This window comes from Saccostrea echinata, unplaced genomic scaffold (genome assembly GCF_033153115.1).
Source record: "Saccostrea echinata isolate AGI-Se365-2 ecotype Australia unplaced genomic scaffold, CSIRO_AGI_Sech_v1 ptg000009l, whole genome shotgun sequence".
Taxonomy (NCBI): Eukaryota; Metazoa; Mollusca; class Bivalvia; order Ostreida; family Ostreidae; genus Saccostrea; species Saccostrea echinata.
In genome coordinates, this window is record NW_026889758.1 from 13,823,870 (window position 1) to 13,844,247 (window position 20,378).

The 20,378-nt window shown below is 33.4% G+C and overlaps 1 protein-coding gene across 1 annotated transcript; it reads left to right on the top strand.

Annotated features, from left to right (window-relative positions):
• The first annotated feature begins 11,199 nt into the window (after positions 1 to 11,199).
• On the top strand, positions 11,200 to 19,994 carry LOC133183334 (uncharacterized). The gene is made up of 3 exons (XM_061318295.1): positions 11,200 to 11,401; positions 17,647 to 17,704; positions 19,073 to 19,994. The coding sequence occupies exons 1-3, from the start codon at positions 11,396 to 11,398 to the stop codon at positions 19,711 to 19,713; spliced, it is 705 nt and encodes a 234-aa protein (XP_061174279.1). The 5' UTR covers positions 11,200 to 11,395; the 3' UTR covers positions 19,714 to 19,994.
• Positions 19,995 to 20,378: the final 384 nt, after the last annotated feature.

Genomic DNA, 20,378 nt, shown 5'->3' on the forward strand with positions numbered 1-20,378 from the left:
GGGGGATCAAAGTTTTACATGGGAATATATGTGAAATGTTTTAGAATCTTCTTCTCAAGAACAGTACAGATACAATACCCTCCAGGGCTAGGATGAGGCCACAGTAGGGGATCAGAGTTTAACTTATGAATATATAGGAAACAAGATGTGTTTGTGAAACACTGATGCCCCCGTATGACAGCATATCTAATGAAAAAGGTTAAATTAAGTTTCTCAAATGCAAACCAAACTCCAAGATCAAGAGATCAAAAATGTTGCCAAAAGAAAACTTGTGTCAAAGGATATACCTGGTAAATATGAAAGCCCAAGCACCATCCATTCAAAAGTTATGGTCAAGATTGATGTTTTCTAAATGTGGGTCAAACTCCAAGGTCAAAGCCAAAGGGTCAAAATTAATGGTATGCAGGGGAAGGCCTTTGCATAAAAAATACACTTACAAAATATAAAAGCCCCTAGCACCAACTGTTCAAAAGTTATGGCGAAGGTTAAAGTTTTTCAAAGGTAGGTCAAACTCTAAGGTCAAGTTCAAAAGGTAAATATTGTTAGTATCCATAGGAAGGCCTTGACACAAGAAATATACCTGTGGAATTTAAAAGCACTAGTACTAACCGTTCAAAAGTTATGGCCAATTTTAACATTTTTTAAAACTTAAAAAGTAAAAAGATCAAGGTCAAATGATAAAAAATATTTACACCCATGGAAAGGTCTTGTCACGATAAATACACATGAAATAAGAAAGCCCTAGCACCAACTGTTCATAAATTATGGCCAAGGTTAAAGTTGGGTAAATTTTTGCAAAAGTGGGTCAAAGTCAAGTGGTCAAATATGTTGGTACCAAGAAAAGGTCTTGTCACAAGGAATACACATGTGAAATATGGAAGCCATAGGTCCAACCAATCAAAAGTTATGGGCAAAGTTTTGCGGACAAACAGACAAACGAACGGACAGTGCAAAAAACTATATACCAATGAATCTTCGATTAAGGGGGTCGCCCGCGTGGCGCAGTGGTTAGAGCGTCTGCTCTAGATTCGCGGAGTAAGGAGTTGATCCTTACGTCGCGGGTTCGAATCCCACTGTGGGACGTGGAGACCGGTCCTTCGGATGAGACCGTATAAACCGAGGTCCCGTGTCGCAGTAGATGCTGGCACGAAAAAGATCCCTCACTGCTCAATGGCCGTAAGTGCCGAGTATAGGTCAGAACTGTAGCCCTCCACCGGCAAGTGATGGCGTCTCCATATGAGTGAAAAATTCTCGAGAGGGACGTTAAACAACAAACAATCAATCAATCGATTAAGGGGCATATTTTTTTTCCAAAATATTTTATAGAACAGCAGGGCCATGATCAGTAATATTTAACTGCTCCTTGGTTGACAATGTGTTGCACTCAGTGTTGCACTCAACCGCATGCAATATTTATATAATGAAATCTTTTCAGAAACAGCAGGGCCATAATAAGGGATATTAATATGATAAGTGATCTTTAAGCAAGCATTCACAGGTAGTGCTGATTCAAGTTTGTACAAATCATGGCCCCTGAAGTAAGTTTTTTTCATGACCTTGGGGCTAGAGTGAGGCTTTGATAAAGGGTAAGAATTTTTCATATGAATAAAAAAAGATTTTTTTTCAAAAAAAGATTTTGTGATGAAAAACCGGAGGGCCAAGGGGACACAGGTGAGCATTGTGGCCCGTGGACTTATTATTTTTCATTTTAGTTCCACAGGTTACAGATCAGAAAAATGTCCGTTTCTCTTTTTGTCAGACTGTCTGTAAACATTTTTTTTCTTCAAAATGCCCTTCTTCTACAGCCTGTGTGGGATTTAATACCTGCATTAGTAAGTATTGATGTAGTTTAAAGCTATCCAACAGTTTAAGGTAATCAATGTATAATGAAAGGATATTGAAAAATTTTGAATAATTTAAACTAGTTAGATATATATTGCTAAATAACGATGAAAGTGAAATGAACCAAATTCACATGACTGTTAACGTATAAGAAGCCGGCCATTTTGCACCTTAAATTTTTTTGAAGAGTTATCTGCCCTTGATGAAAAGAAGAAAATTTTAATTTTGTCAAAATATCTGTGGAAAATGTTTAATTTTATTTCAGATTTTAATAAAGAGAGAGTTTATGCAAATTTTCACTAAGAGATTTGTATGAAGTTCAAACTTCTTTTTACAATATCTTAATAACACCTGCGCTGCCCTAGACTTCAATGTAAAATTCAAGGTGCAATTAATTGGACAATTATCAAAATTTTGTAAATTCCTTTGGTGGAGTTTTTTTTATTTGATAAGACCTTCAAAATGCTACCATGATTAAAAATATCGGACCACTCATTTATTAGGTACAAATTATGATCGTTATACATTGAATACCTTAAAATAGAAAATCATTTCATTTTGTGGTAATTTGAAGAACTTATATTTTTGTGTGATGTCATAGTAAGCATTTCCATGGTGTCCGGATAGGGCCATTTGCAAAAGCTCAACAGCGCGTTCAGAAAAACACGCCGTCGCGCTAATACGCAACACGCCGTCGCGCTAACACGCAACACGCCGTCGCTCTAAAACACAACTCGCCGTCGCGCTATCACAAAGTTGTGTTAGCGAGTTGTGTGACAGCGCGACAGCGTGTTGTGGAAAGTTGCGTTAGCGCGACGGCGTGTTGTGTGACGGCGCGACGGCGTGTTGTGTAAAGCTGTGTATGCGCAACAGCGTGTTGTTTGAAAGCATGTTAGCGCAACGGCGTGTTGTGTATATAAGCGCTATGACGTGTTTTGTATAATTGGGTTAGCGTGATGGCGTGTTGTGTGTTAGCGCGATGGCGTGTTTATCATTTTGCAAAATTGTAGACACAGCTGACTCTGTAGGTCTTTTCATGCAACTTGCCTAGCAACGAAGACTCTGTTTATGTAGTACCTTAGTTTTGTTTTCTTCCAAAACTACATATTCAAGTATGAACCTCTTTTCGATATCGTACAATGTACATACATTATTCGTCTTTTATTATTACCCAAACCACTCGTTTCTATGTTTTTCTCGTGTTTGCATTGTTTGCTTCTTTCTTGTTACACCATTTCTGTTTTTAGCTCACCTCAGCGAAGTTGGGGAGCTTACGCAATACCGTCCGCGTCTCAAGTTAAATTTCTTTTCAAGTACTTTATATTAATGAGAGATACATGGATCGATGCTTCGAAAATGTTTCATTGTACTAGTCATGGTTTCAGATGCTACAATTTAAGCTAAAGAATTACCAGGTTAATGTTTTTGAAGCAGGTTAAAGTTTTTGGAGCAGATCTCATTTCCAAGTAACTGTAAGCCCTATGTTGACATAGGATGCAATATGGATGCTATATATAAGGATGCCCATTACAGGCTTGCTTTGGATGCTGAATCTCACCTACATTTTCCAGATGAGTGACCAGGTTAAAGTTTTTGGAGCAGTTTCATTCTAAAGTAACTTCAAGCTTTAGTTGACCAAACTTGCATGGATGTTGCATCAAAGGATACGCACTCTCAAACTTGCTTCAGATGCTGGATTGGACTTACATTATCGGGATGAGTGACTAGTTTAAAGTTAGAACAAGTCCATTCCCAAGTAATTACAAGCCCTATGTTGACCAAAATCTACGGATGCACACTACTAGATCATTAGTTTAGTGTGGAATTTTGCTTTACTTAAGGTAGGTCAGGACTTTCAAATATGTCTGTCAAACTAATATTTTTTCTCATTTGAATACCTTTAATATCATAACCTAACTAAAAAGCCCATAAAACACATGTCTTTGCATGTTTATTTTCATATAACCTGTCTCAGAGTACATATCTCTCAAAATTCAACAGCCAAAATTTAACATAGAGAAGTATGATCTCATATTTTATTTAGTAATGCACCGAAACACATCAACTTATGAAAATCAAAAATGTTCATTTGCTTAGAGAATTTTTGAAGATTTTCACTGGAAAACATTAACAAGTTGATGTTGAATATGCCCACGTCCTTCAAAAATAATATTAAGGTATTAATTTTGAACAATTCTCATAATCAAAATTGTCTACATGCCATTTTTTCTTTAAAATTATTTAGAATTGCATCTAAGGTTAACAAAAACACATATCTTATCATAGTTGACCACATATTTTATAATTCCGCGGGTATAATTTTTTAATAGAAGTTATAATTCTACGTTATTTTTTTGGATACTAACTCTCACACATGTGTACATAGCAACCACATCCCACACTCACTGGTTGTACCATTCTCACCCAGGAATCTACAAAAAACACAAGACAATCACGTGACACCGAACACAGAATACAATACAAACACGATTACATTGACCATGTATGAATGAATGGAATTTACTCTGAATTTTATACAAGCTGTACTAGATAAAATAGCTATAATAAAATTTAAAAAAGTAACTGTCACCCTGTGACACAATTATTAAAGAATTAACCCTAAGAAACCAGTTTGTAGAAGAAGGAGGTGTATTGTTAAGTACAAACCATTAGAGCCACAGCACGTAAGAGATTTCTGGATTTTTTTTTTTATTTCAAGGAAGAATACTGTGAATGTCACTTAAGAAAAACTAGCACCATGTCCCTTTCCGTTGGATTTGTAAAGGAATTTTTACTTTACACCAAAAGTTTATAAAAGAAGAAAGGGAGGGAGAGTAAGAGGTCCAAGCCGAAGGCGTTTATGCATAAAATTATCACGTGAGCAATTTGTTTGATGTCATCATAAAATCAAAAGACAGTTAGTCCTTTTATTTACATTTTTACCTGATTCTTGATTCAATAAAAAATGAGATATTTATATTTTTATTCTGTAATCAGAAATCTAAGTCTGCAAGCCTCGTCCAATGTATTACTAAGTCACACCAGCATGAGGACAGTTCTGTCACAAACATGTATTTCCTTATGTGTAGTTTTATCTCGAACAATTACATCTGAAAATGTAAGTATATGATTATAATACTACGCTTTCGTTTACTAAGTGCATAAGAGAAAATAAGAGAGGTATGGTAAATAAATACGAGGGAGTATCAAAAAGTTCTTGGATTAGTGCCATAAAATAAACATCGCTTTAGGTACATCAATGAATTTTAAATTATAGTTAGCATTATCTTTTTCTATCTATGGAGTAAACCACAAATTATAAATTTTATTTTTTAATAAATTAGTAATGTTTTTGTAAGCAATGGTATGTCCAGGCGGCGCAACCTCGAACATCACGCTTTTCGACCTCAGTGTAACTGAGAAAAACTCTTTTATTATGAACATTTGACATCCAAAAATCCCGTTAATTCAAGTATGTGATGGGACACTATTGCTCCGTAGAATATGCAATTTTTACCTCATTCTGTAAATTCTAAAAAAAATTATCGTAAATTTTGTATGGCGTGTCCAAACAATCAAGGGCTTGAAAATGACGTCAAAAAGGGGGAGGGTTCCTTTTTCCAACAATCTATAAAGTTTTGCCCCCGAGAAAACTGGTATAGACCTAGGAAATGTTTAAACTGGCTACAGAGAAATAAAATGTATCCAGAGTACTTGTTTTTTAATGCCAAAATAGATTCAGAGAGAAAAGGGATGCACAGTTAATGTCGATTTGTAGTCAAGGTGTGAAAAGTCAGTCACGTCAAAAAATGACTTTGATCATATGTGGTAGATATTGAGCTCCAAAAAGCAAAATATGCTGACATAATCAAGCGAGGATCTCTCCCAATGTATAAATCCATTTTGCAATATTATATGCATTGAAAGCAGCTGTTCATGACATTGGAAAGACATATAAACAAGACGGGTTTAAGTCCTTATTCAACTCCATGGAATCTCATCGAGATAAGTGTATGAGGTAGAAGAATCGGACATTGAAAAACAATGACGTAGTTGGACGTCATGAAACTAAACGGCGACAGCGCCGGGTGATCATATAATGTCATTTTTATTTTATAATAATGTGGCATATAATGAACGTATCAAGCTAAAATTTTTATCATTTCTTTATTTTTTTGTTGTTTTGTGTTCCTTATAAATTTTGAAAGCACAGGCTACATAGTACTAATTTTATCGCCTCAGTCCACGAACTTTTTGATAACCCCTCGTAATGTTTTAACCTTAAATCACCCACACGGTGTCCAAGATACAGCTCCATGAACCGCCTTATGCTTCTTTCCTCGTGTTTCATCATTATTGCGTAGAATACGTCAATCTGTATTTCTTCAGCACCAATAGATCAAGATCACACAGGTATTGTTCAATATATCATCCTTGATTTGTTTCGAACCTAAACCCATCAGCTGTGATATGTTTGTGACATAAAATCAAAATCCAGAGACCCGAAGGGTTACCCAATCTGTCTACATTTAAATAGATATGAAATATTAGTGTTGTAGCAGGTGGTCTTTTTATAACTTGTCATCATCACCTCAATCTTCAAATAAACTTCCTTAATTGTTCTACTTTAATCATAGGGGCTTGTCTTCCGGATTGTTAAATGTAAAATAAATTAATAAAATTTTAAATCTACTTTAAATACACTTAAAATTTGTTAAAATAAAGATTCTGACACTTTCAGTCAAGAAAAAACACGTTTTCAAAAGACGTACCACACCTATATACATAAACTCTATAAAGGATGAAAGCTCTCGTCTTGGAAAAAATACCCCCACCCACTTCAGCGCCTATTTCTGGACTCTAAAGCATTAATTTATTTCGTTGTCATGGTTCTGTCCCCTACAGTGATGAATTTCCTAAATGCTTATGCGTTTGACAGTCGTCAACACGCGTTTAAACAGAAAACGGATACAATTCTTCAATTTGGGGCTCATTTTTCTAACAATTACATGTAATTCACTGTAAAACACTTTATTTCACATGTGCGTTACTGGTGACCTTTCCGAATATGCCGATTTTTTTAACCCGTGACCTTGACTTACTTTTCATGCTCCCGTAATCGAAGATTCGGGGGCATATAGTTTTTGCCCTGTCCGTCCGTCCGTCCGTCTGTATAGCTGTCTGTTTGTCCGCAAACTTCTACCTTGCCCATAACTTTTGATTGGTTGGAGCTAAGGCTTTCATATTTCACATGTGTATTCCTTGTGACAAGAACTTTCTTATGCACTTTCTTTACTATTCCTTGTAATAAAACCTTTCCTGGGATATAGCAATTTTTGACCTTGACCTTGGAATTTGTTCTACTTTTGGAAAACTTTAACCTTGGCCCTAACTTTTGAACAGTGTGCTATAAAGCTTTCATATTTCACATGTGCATTCCTTGTGACAAAATTTTTCCTTGGGTACCAACAACTTTTGAACATGACCTTGGAGTTTGACCTACTTTAGAAAAACTGAAACCTTGGCCATAACTTTTGAACAGTTGATGCAAAAGCTTTCTTATTTCACATATATATTCTTTGTGGCATGACGTTCTTTTGGGTACCAACAATTTTGCTCTTTTAACCTTGACCTTGGAGTTTGACCTACTTTAAGAAAACTTTAACCTTATTCATAACTTTTGAACAGTTTGGGCTAGGGCTTTCATATTTCACATGTGTTTTTCTTGTGATAAGTCCTTCCCCAAGGTACCAATAGTTTTGACCTTTTCTCCTTGACCTTTGAGTTTGATCTACTTTTGAAAAACTTTAACCTTGGTCATAACTTTTGAATGGTTGGTGCTAGAGCTTTCATATTTCACAGGTGTATTCCTTGTTAAAAGGTCTTTTTTGGTACCAACATTTTTTATCTCTTGACCTTGGAGTTTGACTTGCCTTTGAGAAACTTTAACCCTCGCCATGGGATACCATATGGGGTCTTCAGTGTTTCACAAATACAACTTTTCATTCATAGTTTTACATGTCCATAGCCTAATACCAGACCTTTCCCCATATATGATGATTTTGGACCTCATGTCCTTGAAGTTAGACCTACTTTTCATAAATGGAACAATGGTTGTAACTTTTGCACTTGAAGAGTTGGGACTTTTATATCTTTATAAAGGGATATTACACCACCTTTCAAAATTGATAAAAAATGCATGATGGACAAATGAAATAGGACAGAGTTTCAACTGCACCCACACCAATAAGATCTCGAAAAGCGGGGGACCGCAATTCTCTGGATTTATATCTAAAAAAAACTCTTTCCAGTTGTAATTTACAGACCTTAAAAGGCTTTGTTAACACTGTTTGTTTCCATGTAAAATAACCATTTTGCAACGGCATTTTTTTTTTCCAATATAACTTGAGAAAAGCAAAATCTAGCTTACTTTTATTATCAGGTACCATATATGTGTACAAACTTTCTGGTGAAAATATAGTTATTTTTTAATCCAAAGGATAAAGAATAGTAGTAAATTCTCGCTTATATTCATGGGCTTGCCTACACAACAAATATGGATAGTAAATCCAACGTTTCTACCCGTCAAAGCATTAAAAATAACCATTCGGGGAAACCTAGTATAAGCGTTATAACAACGGAGGTTGTTATTTCAATAGTGGTTACACGTATAAATCGTTAATGAAATAATATCCACTATTGAAATAATTTCAATGGTAAACGTTATTTCAATAGTGGTTGCAACCTGTGTTTGGTTTTGAAATGCACTTTCAACTACTATTAAAATAATCATTTCAATAGTGAACTTTATTTCAATAGTGGTTGCAACCTGTTTTGATTTTGAAATGCACATTCAACCACTATAGAAATAATTATTTCAATAGTGAAGTTATTTCAATTGTGGTTACAACAGAGCTCTCCTCTTTTACAACTGAAAGCAAAAACTGGTTAAATGGGTTAAACTCTATTGTGATACATGTACCTTGCAGCTTTCAGTCGCAACTTATGAAAACAGTGCTTCTACACTTTCGGGCTTTTAGCCGGTCTAATATTTTTTTTTACACTCTGTCCAATCCTTCTCTTTCCTGTTTTCTTCCTCCTCAACCTAAAAATCCTACTCTTAAAGGGTACACAAATTTTCAGACTTGCTAATTAATGCTAAGAACATCCTCAGTCACTTATTGACGAGATGACAGACTAGGATAGTTTAAGTAATCATCACACCATGGCGTCATTACCTGCGTGCTACCTTTGATTTCTGTCCGCTTTTTTCTAGAACAATCTAAATGTTTTGAATATTTTACATACGAGTGCACGCGGTAAGTAAATGCATCAACATTGGTATCCCAGATATGTTAGTGCGGAGGAGAAATGTCATCTGTTAACCTTAATGTCCTTAAGAGAACACATTTAGTTTGATATAGTTTCCGTTCACCAGAATGTAAACTTTACTGTCTTTGAGTATTCGTTGGTCTGTTTGTGCATGTCGTGTGCCTTCGCTTTCTTTACTTCTTCCGAACTTCTAAGCCATTTCTTCAAAATAAGCCACAAAGCATGGCTGGGTGAAGTGGATTCAAGGTGGATCGCTCTCCTAGCAAAGGGAGGTAATTTAGAAATGGGACTTCTCAAAACCCACAAGGGCAGGGAAAATGTTATATAAAAGAGCTTTTCTTAATTCATCTTCGTTCAAATCATGACTAAGGTGGGGCCAAAAAAGGGAATAAAATATTTAAATACAATCTATAGATTTTTTTTCTGAAAACCTTTAATCTTAAAAAAAATTCTTTCAATAACATTTGCGGTTTTAAAAATATTCAATCATTTATTCATTTATCTATTTTTTTTTATGTTTTCTTTCTCCATTCTATACCTTTCTTTCTTTCTTAAAAAGAAAAAAAGGAAGTAGTATTGTAACAATAAAAAAACCCCGTTAATTTTAATCATTAAAAGAAATACGTACAAGCAACAAAAAACAACAAAAAAAAAACCCAGAACCTATTAGACCTAAGGTTTTAGAGGGCGATAGCTAGGGAGTTTAGGAACCAATATCTACATGTAGTTTCTGTATGTGTGGCGTACCACTGGTCTATGATAAACAACAGGTGCTTGTCCTGTATTGGTTTAGGCATTCGTTTCCACAAACCATACTAAAGCAATAATTAATTCGGCCCACACTAACATAATTTATTTCAGAATGATAAAAATTGTTTATCATTATAATTGATTATATTAATTAAAATTTTCAAAGTTCATCAATAAATGCTTACTTACTTCTAATTAACATTAAATTTCTTCAAATTCAGTGAAAGAAAAAAAGTAACAAATACATCTATTTCTTTTTCTGGAAACATTTTTAATTTTGTTTTGTTTTAGCTAACCATGCAATAGGCGATTTTCATGAAGAAGCCTGTTTTTAAGTTAAACTGTACATTTCTAATGGCAAAGCACCCTAGGCATATGGTTTTGAAAGATATGTGCAATATACTCGTACAATATGCTTGCATAGTAAAACAAATACACAACCAATGCCCAACGACAACACCACCGATTTATTTGATAAATAACACTCAACAGACGTTTTCTTTTTATAACTTCATAAAACAAAAAGCAGTGTAAAATTAATATGCACCAAAGCAATGAACTGCTTGACAAAACAAAGGTTAAATGATACGTGTAATTAATTTTTTTAATTGCTTAATCAATCATTTGTTTACTTAATTAAAAAAACATTGTTTTATATATTATGACAATGAAGTCGGTTATACTAATAACAAAGAAATGTTTGAGTTTTTTTTGTTTTTTTTTTTTGTTTTTTTTTCATTTTCAGCCTCTTTTATTAATTTTGACGATTCATTTTGAGTACCCGTTTAAAACATTATGTGCAAAGCACTTACTTAAAAATCTTCAGAATGAGTTAATTTAGACGGACCTAGCGTTTTCAGTATTCTTTGTTGATTTAATACTTCATGTGTGGTATAAAATCATTAGGTAAGGAAAGTTGGAATACTGTTCAATTTGGCCCAGAAATATATTAAAGTTATACAGAACAATATTTTAAGTATTGCAAGTTTGTAATCAATAATTTGGTACATTTTCTTGGTATAGAAAACTGATTTAAAAAACTCCAATTCTTATCGGCATAGATGGATCTGCCAATAAAATAAAAATAAAGAATTCATTAGGGATTGTTAGTTAACAAGCGACAAATGACGTTTGATCACACCTGGAACTTCCGCAGTGATGTCTCAAAGTGTCCGTAAATCACGGAATCGACGGGGCGTGACGTTTTGCGCCTGCGTATTTGCGTCTCCTGACCTGAAATAAGGAGTCACCAGAAGCCGACGAAAACACGCCTCAACGATCTGCCGGTAATGTCCATCCGCGCCTTCACGCTTCCCTGATCACACCCCCAGTTAAGAGAACTAGAAGAAAATACGACAGTTCATTTTTCATTCATGATTCTTATGAAATACAGGTGCTATAGCTGTGTGAGCAGATTTCTTTGATTTAACATCCTCATCTAGTTAGCAAAGGATAATCAGCTACTTCTAGAATGATGGTAGGAGAAACTTTTTATTTATTTATCTATTTATTTATATATTTATATTTATTTATGTATTTTTATTAGTTTATTTATTTTTATTTATTTATTTATTTATTTATGTGCAGGTTATTTATTTGTGCTTGTACATTTATTACAAGGATGCAAAGCCATAAAATCTTTTTAAATTTAAGTCTTGCCTGCTTCTATTTCATTTTGAATTTAATTTTGAAAGATGTATTTCTGTTAAGTTGTCCTTAATAGAAATAAGTAAATAGACATTATAGTTGACACAGTCCGGAAATCATAAGAATTGTACCCAACTCTCTCGCATTATCTTTTCCTTCTTTTTCTCCCCCCCCCCCCATTTTTTTTTTTTTTTTTTTTTGCTAGGTAGGTACACATTTCAAAATATTTATTTTTAACTAGGAGCAAATTACTTCAATCTTTCAGGCCTTATGTATGTCAAATTCTATATTATCTGTTCTTATTTATGTCGAATTCTTTATTGTCCGTACTTTATTATTCAATATTAAAATTCCTTGTGTTTCATTTAAATAATAAAAAAGGATCTATTACAATAAATAGAAAATGATAAATCAATATTTTGAAATCTAATACTGTATATAATTCTGAGAAGATATATTTATAATTGATTATAAAAGAAACAAAATATAAACATTTAAAACAAAAAAAAAAGATAATGACAAACAACAAAAATCAAACAAACAAACGCACAATATTACATAAACAAATAAATATATAAATATTGGCGTGATCTATCATTTTCTATGTCTGCAAGTTATTTAGTCTTTAAAAAGGATTCTGAATGACCTGCTTGCTGACATCTTTACTAAACATTAATTTACGGAGGGGATGCTTCCAAAAATAGAAGTATCAATTATTCACCTTGACACTTGGATGTGGACCAACATCTTTGTTATTCATTATCCTTCAAGTGAAAGCATGTCTCTATGTAAAACTGGCAAATCAGTGAAAGGGGGGTTGGGGTTGGGGGTTGACACCTATTCTCTTAAAAAATCTTGAATATTTCAAAACAACAAGGTGAATTATGTAATATTAGGCTACAACATAAATATGAACATATATGTATATAGAGTTACTAGTAGGCCATTTGGACGGGGATCTAAAATAAAATGACTGGGTGTGTGTATAAAAGAATTTTAAAAAAATGTATATTCAGAACCCCCTCTTACAAATACAGTACAACTATAAAGAAGTCACTTGGACCTCAAATTTGCGTCTTTCTAATAGAGATACTTTATATCCGCATAAGGAACATAGTGAAAAGTTTTTTACGAGATTCATAAAAAGTTCCTTATAACCGAGATTTTCCTTTAATCAAATTCGTTATAAACGAGTTTTATTGTAATATATCAGTAATATCTTTACTGAAAACCCAATGGTATTAAAAAAAATAGTAGGGTATGTTAAAAGACTAATAAAAATGAAAGGAGGGAAAAAGCAGAGGATTGTAACTTTTCGTCTTTGCAGAAAAAAATGTTTTAATTTCTGATGAATTTTAACAACATTATATCTCGACCGATGGTTGGAATAGTTTAGCGTAGAGTGTTATCTAATTTTGCTTTTTTCTATGTGACCTAAGAATTTACATTTCAATCAATTTAGGAAAAGACGCTTTAATTACAATACTTTATATGTATGCATTTTATTCATCAAATCTTATCTCCAAATGCACCTTTATATTTTTATCAGTTTTCCAGAAACAAAAAGTATGAATAATGTACAATGTCAGAGAAAAATAGTGCAGTTTTCATTTATTTGTTAATTTGAAATTATAATTCTGTGATATAGCTCAGAGAATGCGCTTAGTTTCGTCGGATCAAATGACAAAGGCATCAGTCAATTTAAAATTTTATTAATTGTGATGCATTAGTTTGCCGTAGTCGTAATTTAAACACAATTATGTCATAGAAATCTCTACTCAGTCTCTTGATTTAAACTTTGAAACTTGAGTGATGAATTTCTGTAATTTGTCAGCAGGGACAAGTAAACATCGTTTGGTTTCCCATACTTCGGCAGGAATTTCGCTCGGAAGAAATATTTTTTAAAAATGTTTACTGATATCATGTGACTTAAACTTAGTACACCATACCTCCTGTTTCGATTTTCTGTGTTTGCAAGTGTTTGTAATGATCATATATAATGCAACAATTGCATTTTATATTTGGAGAAGATCTACTATGTCTTAAGAACTTAATTTTCCAATCCCCATTTGCTCACTTATATGTGACTATTTGTTGAAACTGCACTTTTGGTGACGAGATCCAACCTCTTAAACGAACGACTTATTCGTCAGAATGGAGATAGTTCTTAAAACACTCTCTTAAGGAGAAGCTATACTACAACTCAACTTTATATTAAACTTTCGCGATGCGCATGTTTACCTTACATTTACACTATCCATGATTTTTTTTAATTTAAATCAGGAAGTCTCGTTAGGTATCCTGATTGGAAATGAAATGCCGATTGACAGGTATACTGGCATCCTAATCTGACATTTTTTTAACATATGAAAGGTTTGAAAAGGCAGGTGATAAAAATTATTGTGTCTTTTTTGGAATGAGTTTTGTCTTGTCTATAATAAAAGATACACCATATATAAGCATGTGTTGTTTACAAGGCCAGTTAATGGCGTTACGCAAGGTTCTGTCTTCTGTGCACTGTTCTTCCATAAAACGATTACCAATTATGAGCATTGACAAGAAAGTTACAAGAAGATTATTGTCTGTCACAATAAACATATCGTTGACGGATAAGAACGAAAACACAAACTGACCAATAGAAATACGTAGTTTTGCATTATTGGACCAATCAATACATGAACTGTGAATGTTATTAGGTGCACAGTAGAGTACTTCCGCCTAATTAATGCATAAGTAGTTAAATGGCGGGGGAGGATATATTTAGTTACTCAATTTCATGGGAACAATGAACCAAGATTTTAAGAGTAATATATTCGTGAAATAAAAAGAAACAAGACAGTAATCGACATTTTAAATGTCGTTGAAATATGTGAAAAACAAATACTTCTATTATTTTTTGTTAACCTTGGAAATATCACAATACATTTTATTTATTGTTCGAATTTGTTTAAGAACTATTATTTCGAAACTGGCTGATAGATGTTGCAGTCGATGTTTGGAAGTTGAGTGAAATAGACCTGAGGATAAAGCACTCCTTAAAATTTAGGATAAACAGTTTGGCATTGTATAATCCTGAAAATTATGTGTTTTATCTTAGATATAATTTTTTGTTTAAAATTATGCATGTAATCTGTAAATCATTATAAATTTTAAACATTGTTTTCATTTTAGCTGTGTTTTGTCAACTTGTTAGTTTCTAAATGAAAGGATTCTTTTGATGCTAAATTGTATTTTTCATTATTCGCTCAGACCAAGATTGGTATATTTGGAACACGCTATAATGTACAATAAATCATATTCTTGCTCAAAATAAATGCCAGTGCCGTTACAATAATGAATTAAAAATTCACTATTTCGAAAACTTTTAAATATTGACCTTGACAATTTCTTTGACACAAACCAAACATACTTGGAATATTCTATGATGTTTTATAGTTTAAAAGGTTTAAATCACAAAATTTTATCAAAACCAATAGCATCAAAACGTACCACTTTTAAACACTTTATACAACCGTGCCCCCGGTTCCTACGGCCATGTGATAAACTTGATGACTTCAACTTTTCTATCGTAAACTTCCCTTATTTATGTAGCAATGTACCATTATCACCTGCACATGGCGTTTATGTCTCCCAGTTGATTCGATACGCAATAGAATGTTCAACGTACGCACAATTTTCTAAACAAGACAAGCTATCGACAAAGAAGTTGATGATACAAGGATATCAATAGTCTCGTTTACAGTCAACATTTCGCAAAATATATGGTTGATACAATGACTTTGTTAACAAACAAAATCTTTGTCGTTTATTCTAAAAAAAAATCCAATTATTTCACATTACATTAATAGCTGGAAGATAAAATTACTACGATCCAACATTAAAATTCAACACCTCAAACTATCATCCCCTCCTAGACCAACAAAACAACTGGGTTTTTCTGTTTTTCCGTACCTTGTCCTTAATGAAGACATTTGAAATGAACTTTGCCAAAAAATTCATTGAAACCGTCTTTATACTGAGAAAATGAATTGGTCTGTTTCCGACACTTAAATAATCACTAGAAACATGATAATTTCCATAATCCCACTGATATTATACATAGAGGCAGTCGTGAGACAGGATTTTTTGATATTTTCACTCGTGCTTCGCACTCGTGAAAATATCAAAAAATCCTGTCTCACTCGTGAAATAAATTCCATATCCAACTACAAAACATTGAATTTTCTATTTATTACATTTTCTTTGATTATCCCTTTGCCTCTGTCTTTTCTTAACACAATGTAATAGGCTGTGACGTCACAGTTGAGCAGTTGAGACGTCATGGCTTAGCAGTTGTGAGATGAAAACATTGTAACATGGATTTAAGCAACATATTTGGAAGAAAATGGCAGTTTTAGTCTCTGTCAAGATGGTTAAGTTACTATCTCAGTCTTATTACAGGCCAGAAATTATTTTTTACTTCCTTTGATATCCTTTCACACTGTGAGAGAATATCACTTTGGTATCCTTTCACACTGAGAGAGAACATCACTTTTATTCAATGAATAAATCACAGTATTTCACTGTTGAAAATGTAATAATTTCTATAATCCCACTGATATTATACTTTCTATAATCCCACTAATGTGCATTGAGATCACATACAGCAAACTTTTATGTTTGGTCATCAATAAATCGACTGTTTGATTTGGGAAAACCTATAAATGTGGTCAAGTTCTCAATAAAAATAGCCGTTGGAACTTATCAACTGTCAGAGAGTTGTCGAACGTGGGAGCAGTACTCTTAAGTGACTCACCTTAAACTGCAATGACCCGACCTAGTCGGACTCCTTTATAATTGTTAAAACTTGACACATTGGTCTATTTTACATTGAATATCAAGACCTATGTTACTTTTCTTTTTTTTTAATAAAAGAAGTGTCAACATAAGAAGAAATGTCAATCTTAGGATTCTCACGCGATTAAGGACAAATAAATAGGATGCATAGATTGGTATACATTATTGAACTTATTTTGGTTGTAACTGATGCACATATCAAATTCCTAAAATATGAAGAAATTGTAGATTTCTATAAAGTTCAGTATTCTCACTTTATGTCGTTACATTTATAAATCAATGTATTTTTTCATGATTTTTTGGACATTATTGGAAATGTTGAGAAAAAAACTTTTGTGGTAAAACTTACTCATTTTACGAATATAAATATATATTTAGTATCTATTTTCACGATTTCTGAAAAAGAATGTTTATAGCAAGTGGCTTTAAGTGGGTTTGAATAGTATCTATGAATATTTAATGTCGAAAAACGAATGGAAGAAGGAGAAAAAATATAAAAATAATGTTGACCTCAAGCTCAAGAGAGAGAGAGAGAGAGAGAGAGAGAGAGAGAAATAAACACGAGGTTTTGACAATTACACTAGGTTTTGACAATTATGTATATGCAATGTCCTAGGGTTTCACTTCTGTCAGAGGCAGAAATAGGAAACACCAAATTAAAAAAAAAATCTCCACAGCTACCAAAATAAAATATTCCCGGAATATCTACAAGTCTTCCAAGAACCCCCTCCCCTATTGTTGAAAGTCCACCTTTCCTTTTAAAGAGAATATAGGTATAGGGCTTCATTTTTAAGAAGCATAGCAATGAATGTCTGTAAAATGCTTTTAATGATATTTTTGACGAAATTTCAATAAGGCAGTAGATAAAAAAAAGAAAACGAGTCTAAATCCCTAGTTCTTTCTCTTACATTTCTGTATATTATCTTTTGTTTCTGAATTAAAATGTCCATATGTTTCACTTATATTGGGGATGAGGGTAAAAATAAATATATTCAAAAAGAATTGTATAGCATAATTGTAAAAATAAATTATTGACTATTTTTATCATGTAATTTGCAGGAAGTAAATTACCGATCACAGATACTAGTATCCATAAAATGGTTCAATTGCAATTTATTCCCTTACTATAAAGATAAATATTTTTGTCATACCTTAATACATATATTCATATCAAAAACTTTCCTTGGTTGGAAAAGAAGGAATTAATTATATCTATTAATTACCTTTTTTTTCTTGTAGGTTGCCTTGAAATACCTTTCGATTGCTTTCTTTTATCACGTGGTTTCCGGACACATGGGTAAGTTTTTTTTAAAGCTTTTTAAAAGATAATGTTACATAAAGTTTAATTATTGATAAACTAGAGTGTTCCAAGGAACGCATGTGTAGCCTGCTTTGTAGCTTCATTACCCCTTAAATGAAAAAAAAAATATGCTGTATATTGGGCACTATGAACTATTTTGAAAATTAGGTCAGAGGTCAAGGGTCATGAATTGGTAACCAGGGTAATTTACAAAAGCCATAATGCAAAGTAATATATGTGCAAAATATTAAATCCATACCTCTTACAGTTCTCGAGAAATAAGGTGTGACAGCTGGACAGACAGACGCCGGGTGAAGTGATCCCTAAGTTTCGCTCTGCTCTGCAGACGACGACACAAAAAAAATTACGTATTTCCATAAAGCCCCCCCTCCCCCCAAAAAGTGGAAAAATTACTTCAGTATACATATCCAGATTTTATTCGTAAAAATTAATATGATGTATTCCCAGATTCTCTCATAACATTCATTTAAAAACAATAAAGATTTAACCTTTAAAATAATTATTATATCTATTCCATTCATTAATTTCCAGAACCTTGATAAGTACACTATACCTAAATCTTCGAAACCTTGTCAACAAACGGGAAAAAAAACAGATTATGTGACAGGCACATTTAAGTCAAAACAAATTTATGTATATGCACACTACATGTTGATTTCATTAAACAAATTAGGGAAATTTTTAAATTGCTGCAAGTCAGGTTTTTGAGTGTTGACTCCCGAACATCGTCAGAAAATCAACATTGAGAAATTAACATGCATGCCTTCACATAAAATCAAAACAAATTTATTTGTAAATAGCTCTGATCGAAATAAAGCATGACTATCATAAACTTGAGTTTCCCATAATTTATTTTAAAGGTCACCGTATTTAAGTCTAGGTCACTATGTACTAAATATTTTTAGGGAAAAACAATTACTTTTGAATGTTAACCCCCAAACTCTTAATATCCCCTTGAGACCAATAGTACCGTGTTTCAACCGTTTTGAGGGTAGGGTTGGGGTGGCAGGGTTCGCATAAAATCCGAAGAGTATTTGTCTGATGATTTCCCCTTACTTACACTGTATCGTTGGTACAATTTTGTTTGTTCTACATATATTAGAACACTGACAATCATGACTTCATATATCGAATCGTTTTTGGTCGCTACGTGTACTTTCAAACCGTTATCCGCTCGATTTATTTTTTGTTTGTTTGTTTTTCTTTTTTGTTTGTTTAATTTGTTTTTTGTTTGTTTTGTTTGGATTTACTTGAAAAAAAATTGGATAAAGTTTACTTTTAAAATTTAAATCCAACAGAATTATTTATTTTGAAATAACATAATTTTTTTTATATGATTTCCAGGTCGGGACCACTCAGGCGCCAGTCGATGGTATCAGAGAACGGTGAAAATCAAGGACCCGTTTGATAAATTTACTGAAGAATCACTGGCCCTTGGTCCCCAGCTTTCACTCCCAAAGCCTGGTGAGAGTGGTTTTAGCAGGTCAAACTCTATGTTACCGCCGACAACTGTACCACCAACATTAGATCCGTTCCTGAATTATGACTATGGGTTGGATTATCCATCCGTGACTGCAGCCACCTCTACTACAGACAAAAGCAGGAAAACCACGACCAAAACGTCACAGTCGGATAGTATGATGCAGAAACTAGAATTTATCAATCCAGTGCAAGGGGACGCCTTTTCGGTCACATTCAATCCTTTACCGACTCTGCCGTACCCTTCACAACCTGGGGAATTTTTGAATCTTGAGAGAACAAAGCTTTATCCAGAATCTTACGAAAATAAACACAATTTGGGAACTTTCAAAGATTCCCAAAGTAACACTTTGCACAATGACATTGACTTTTTCGCAAAGTTGAAAAACGAAAGGAAACGTATTCTTGCAGAAAGACTTGTACAAAACATCGAGAAGCCCCTTGATTTTCGTGCTAAAAATAACTTTGTGGACCCTCTCTGGTTGTATCTTCTGGCGTCACAATAACTTTGAAATATGACGTCACAATCTACAAACTAATGTATTTTCTGTGATACGTGCAATATAATTTGTTGTACAAAGAATGAGATGTAACGCTTATCACTTAGCCACTGGTAGGGTGTTCAAATTAGATGCTAAATGTTTCACATACTGTTAAAATTTGTATAGTTAATATAGCATAATGGGAGATATGAAATGAATTGTTATACCAATGCACATATTTTATGTTTTATTGTTTTTGTTGATACTTTATAGAACACGTTTTTTTCACATTTTGTTGATTAAACAGAAAGAAACTTAAAAACCGTATTTCGTTCTGGTTAATTTAAAGAGATAAAATATATTTATTTCTCGCATAATCACCGGTGTTAGATAGACTTGTCCAGTGTGAGACAGCAGTGTGAGATTTTGCACAATGACATTGACAATGACAATGACTAGTCAAAGCCTCCTGCTAGACCGTGAATCTTGTCTCCTCGGTGGAATTTCACTATCCCACACTCGTAGTAATGAATGATTCTATTAATCTCAAATTTTCAATAGTTTTAGTTACATGTCATAGGTGTCGGAACCGGGGGGGGGGGGGCTTAGCCCCCCCTTTTTTGCAAAGATAGACATAATAAAGGTATTGAACATTGGGGCGTAGGTTTAGCCCCCCCCCCCCCCACACT

Excerpts from the sequence above, each read along its gene's own strand:
- LOC133183334 (XM_061318295.1), top strand. Across the intron at positions 17,705-19,072 it reads CGTGGTTTCCGGACACATGG|GTCGGGACCACTCAGGCGCC; the intron begins GTAAGTTTTTTT and ends TATGATTTCCAG.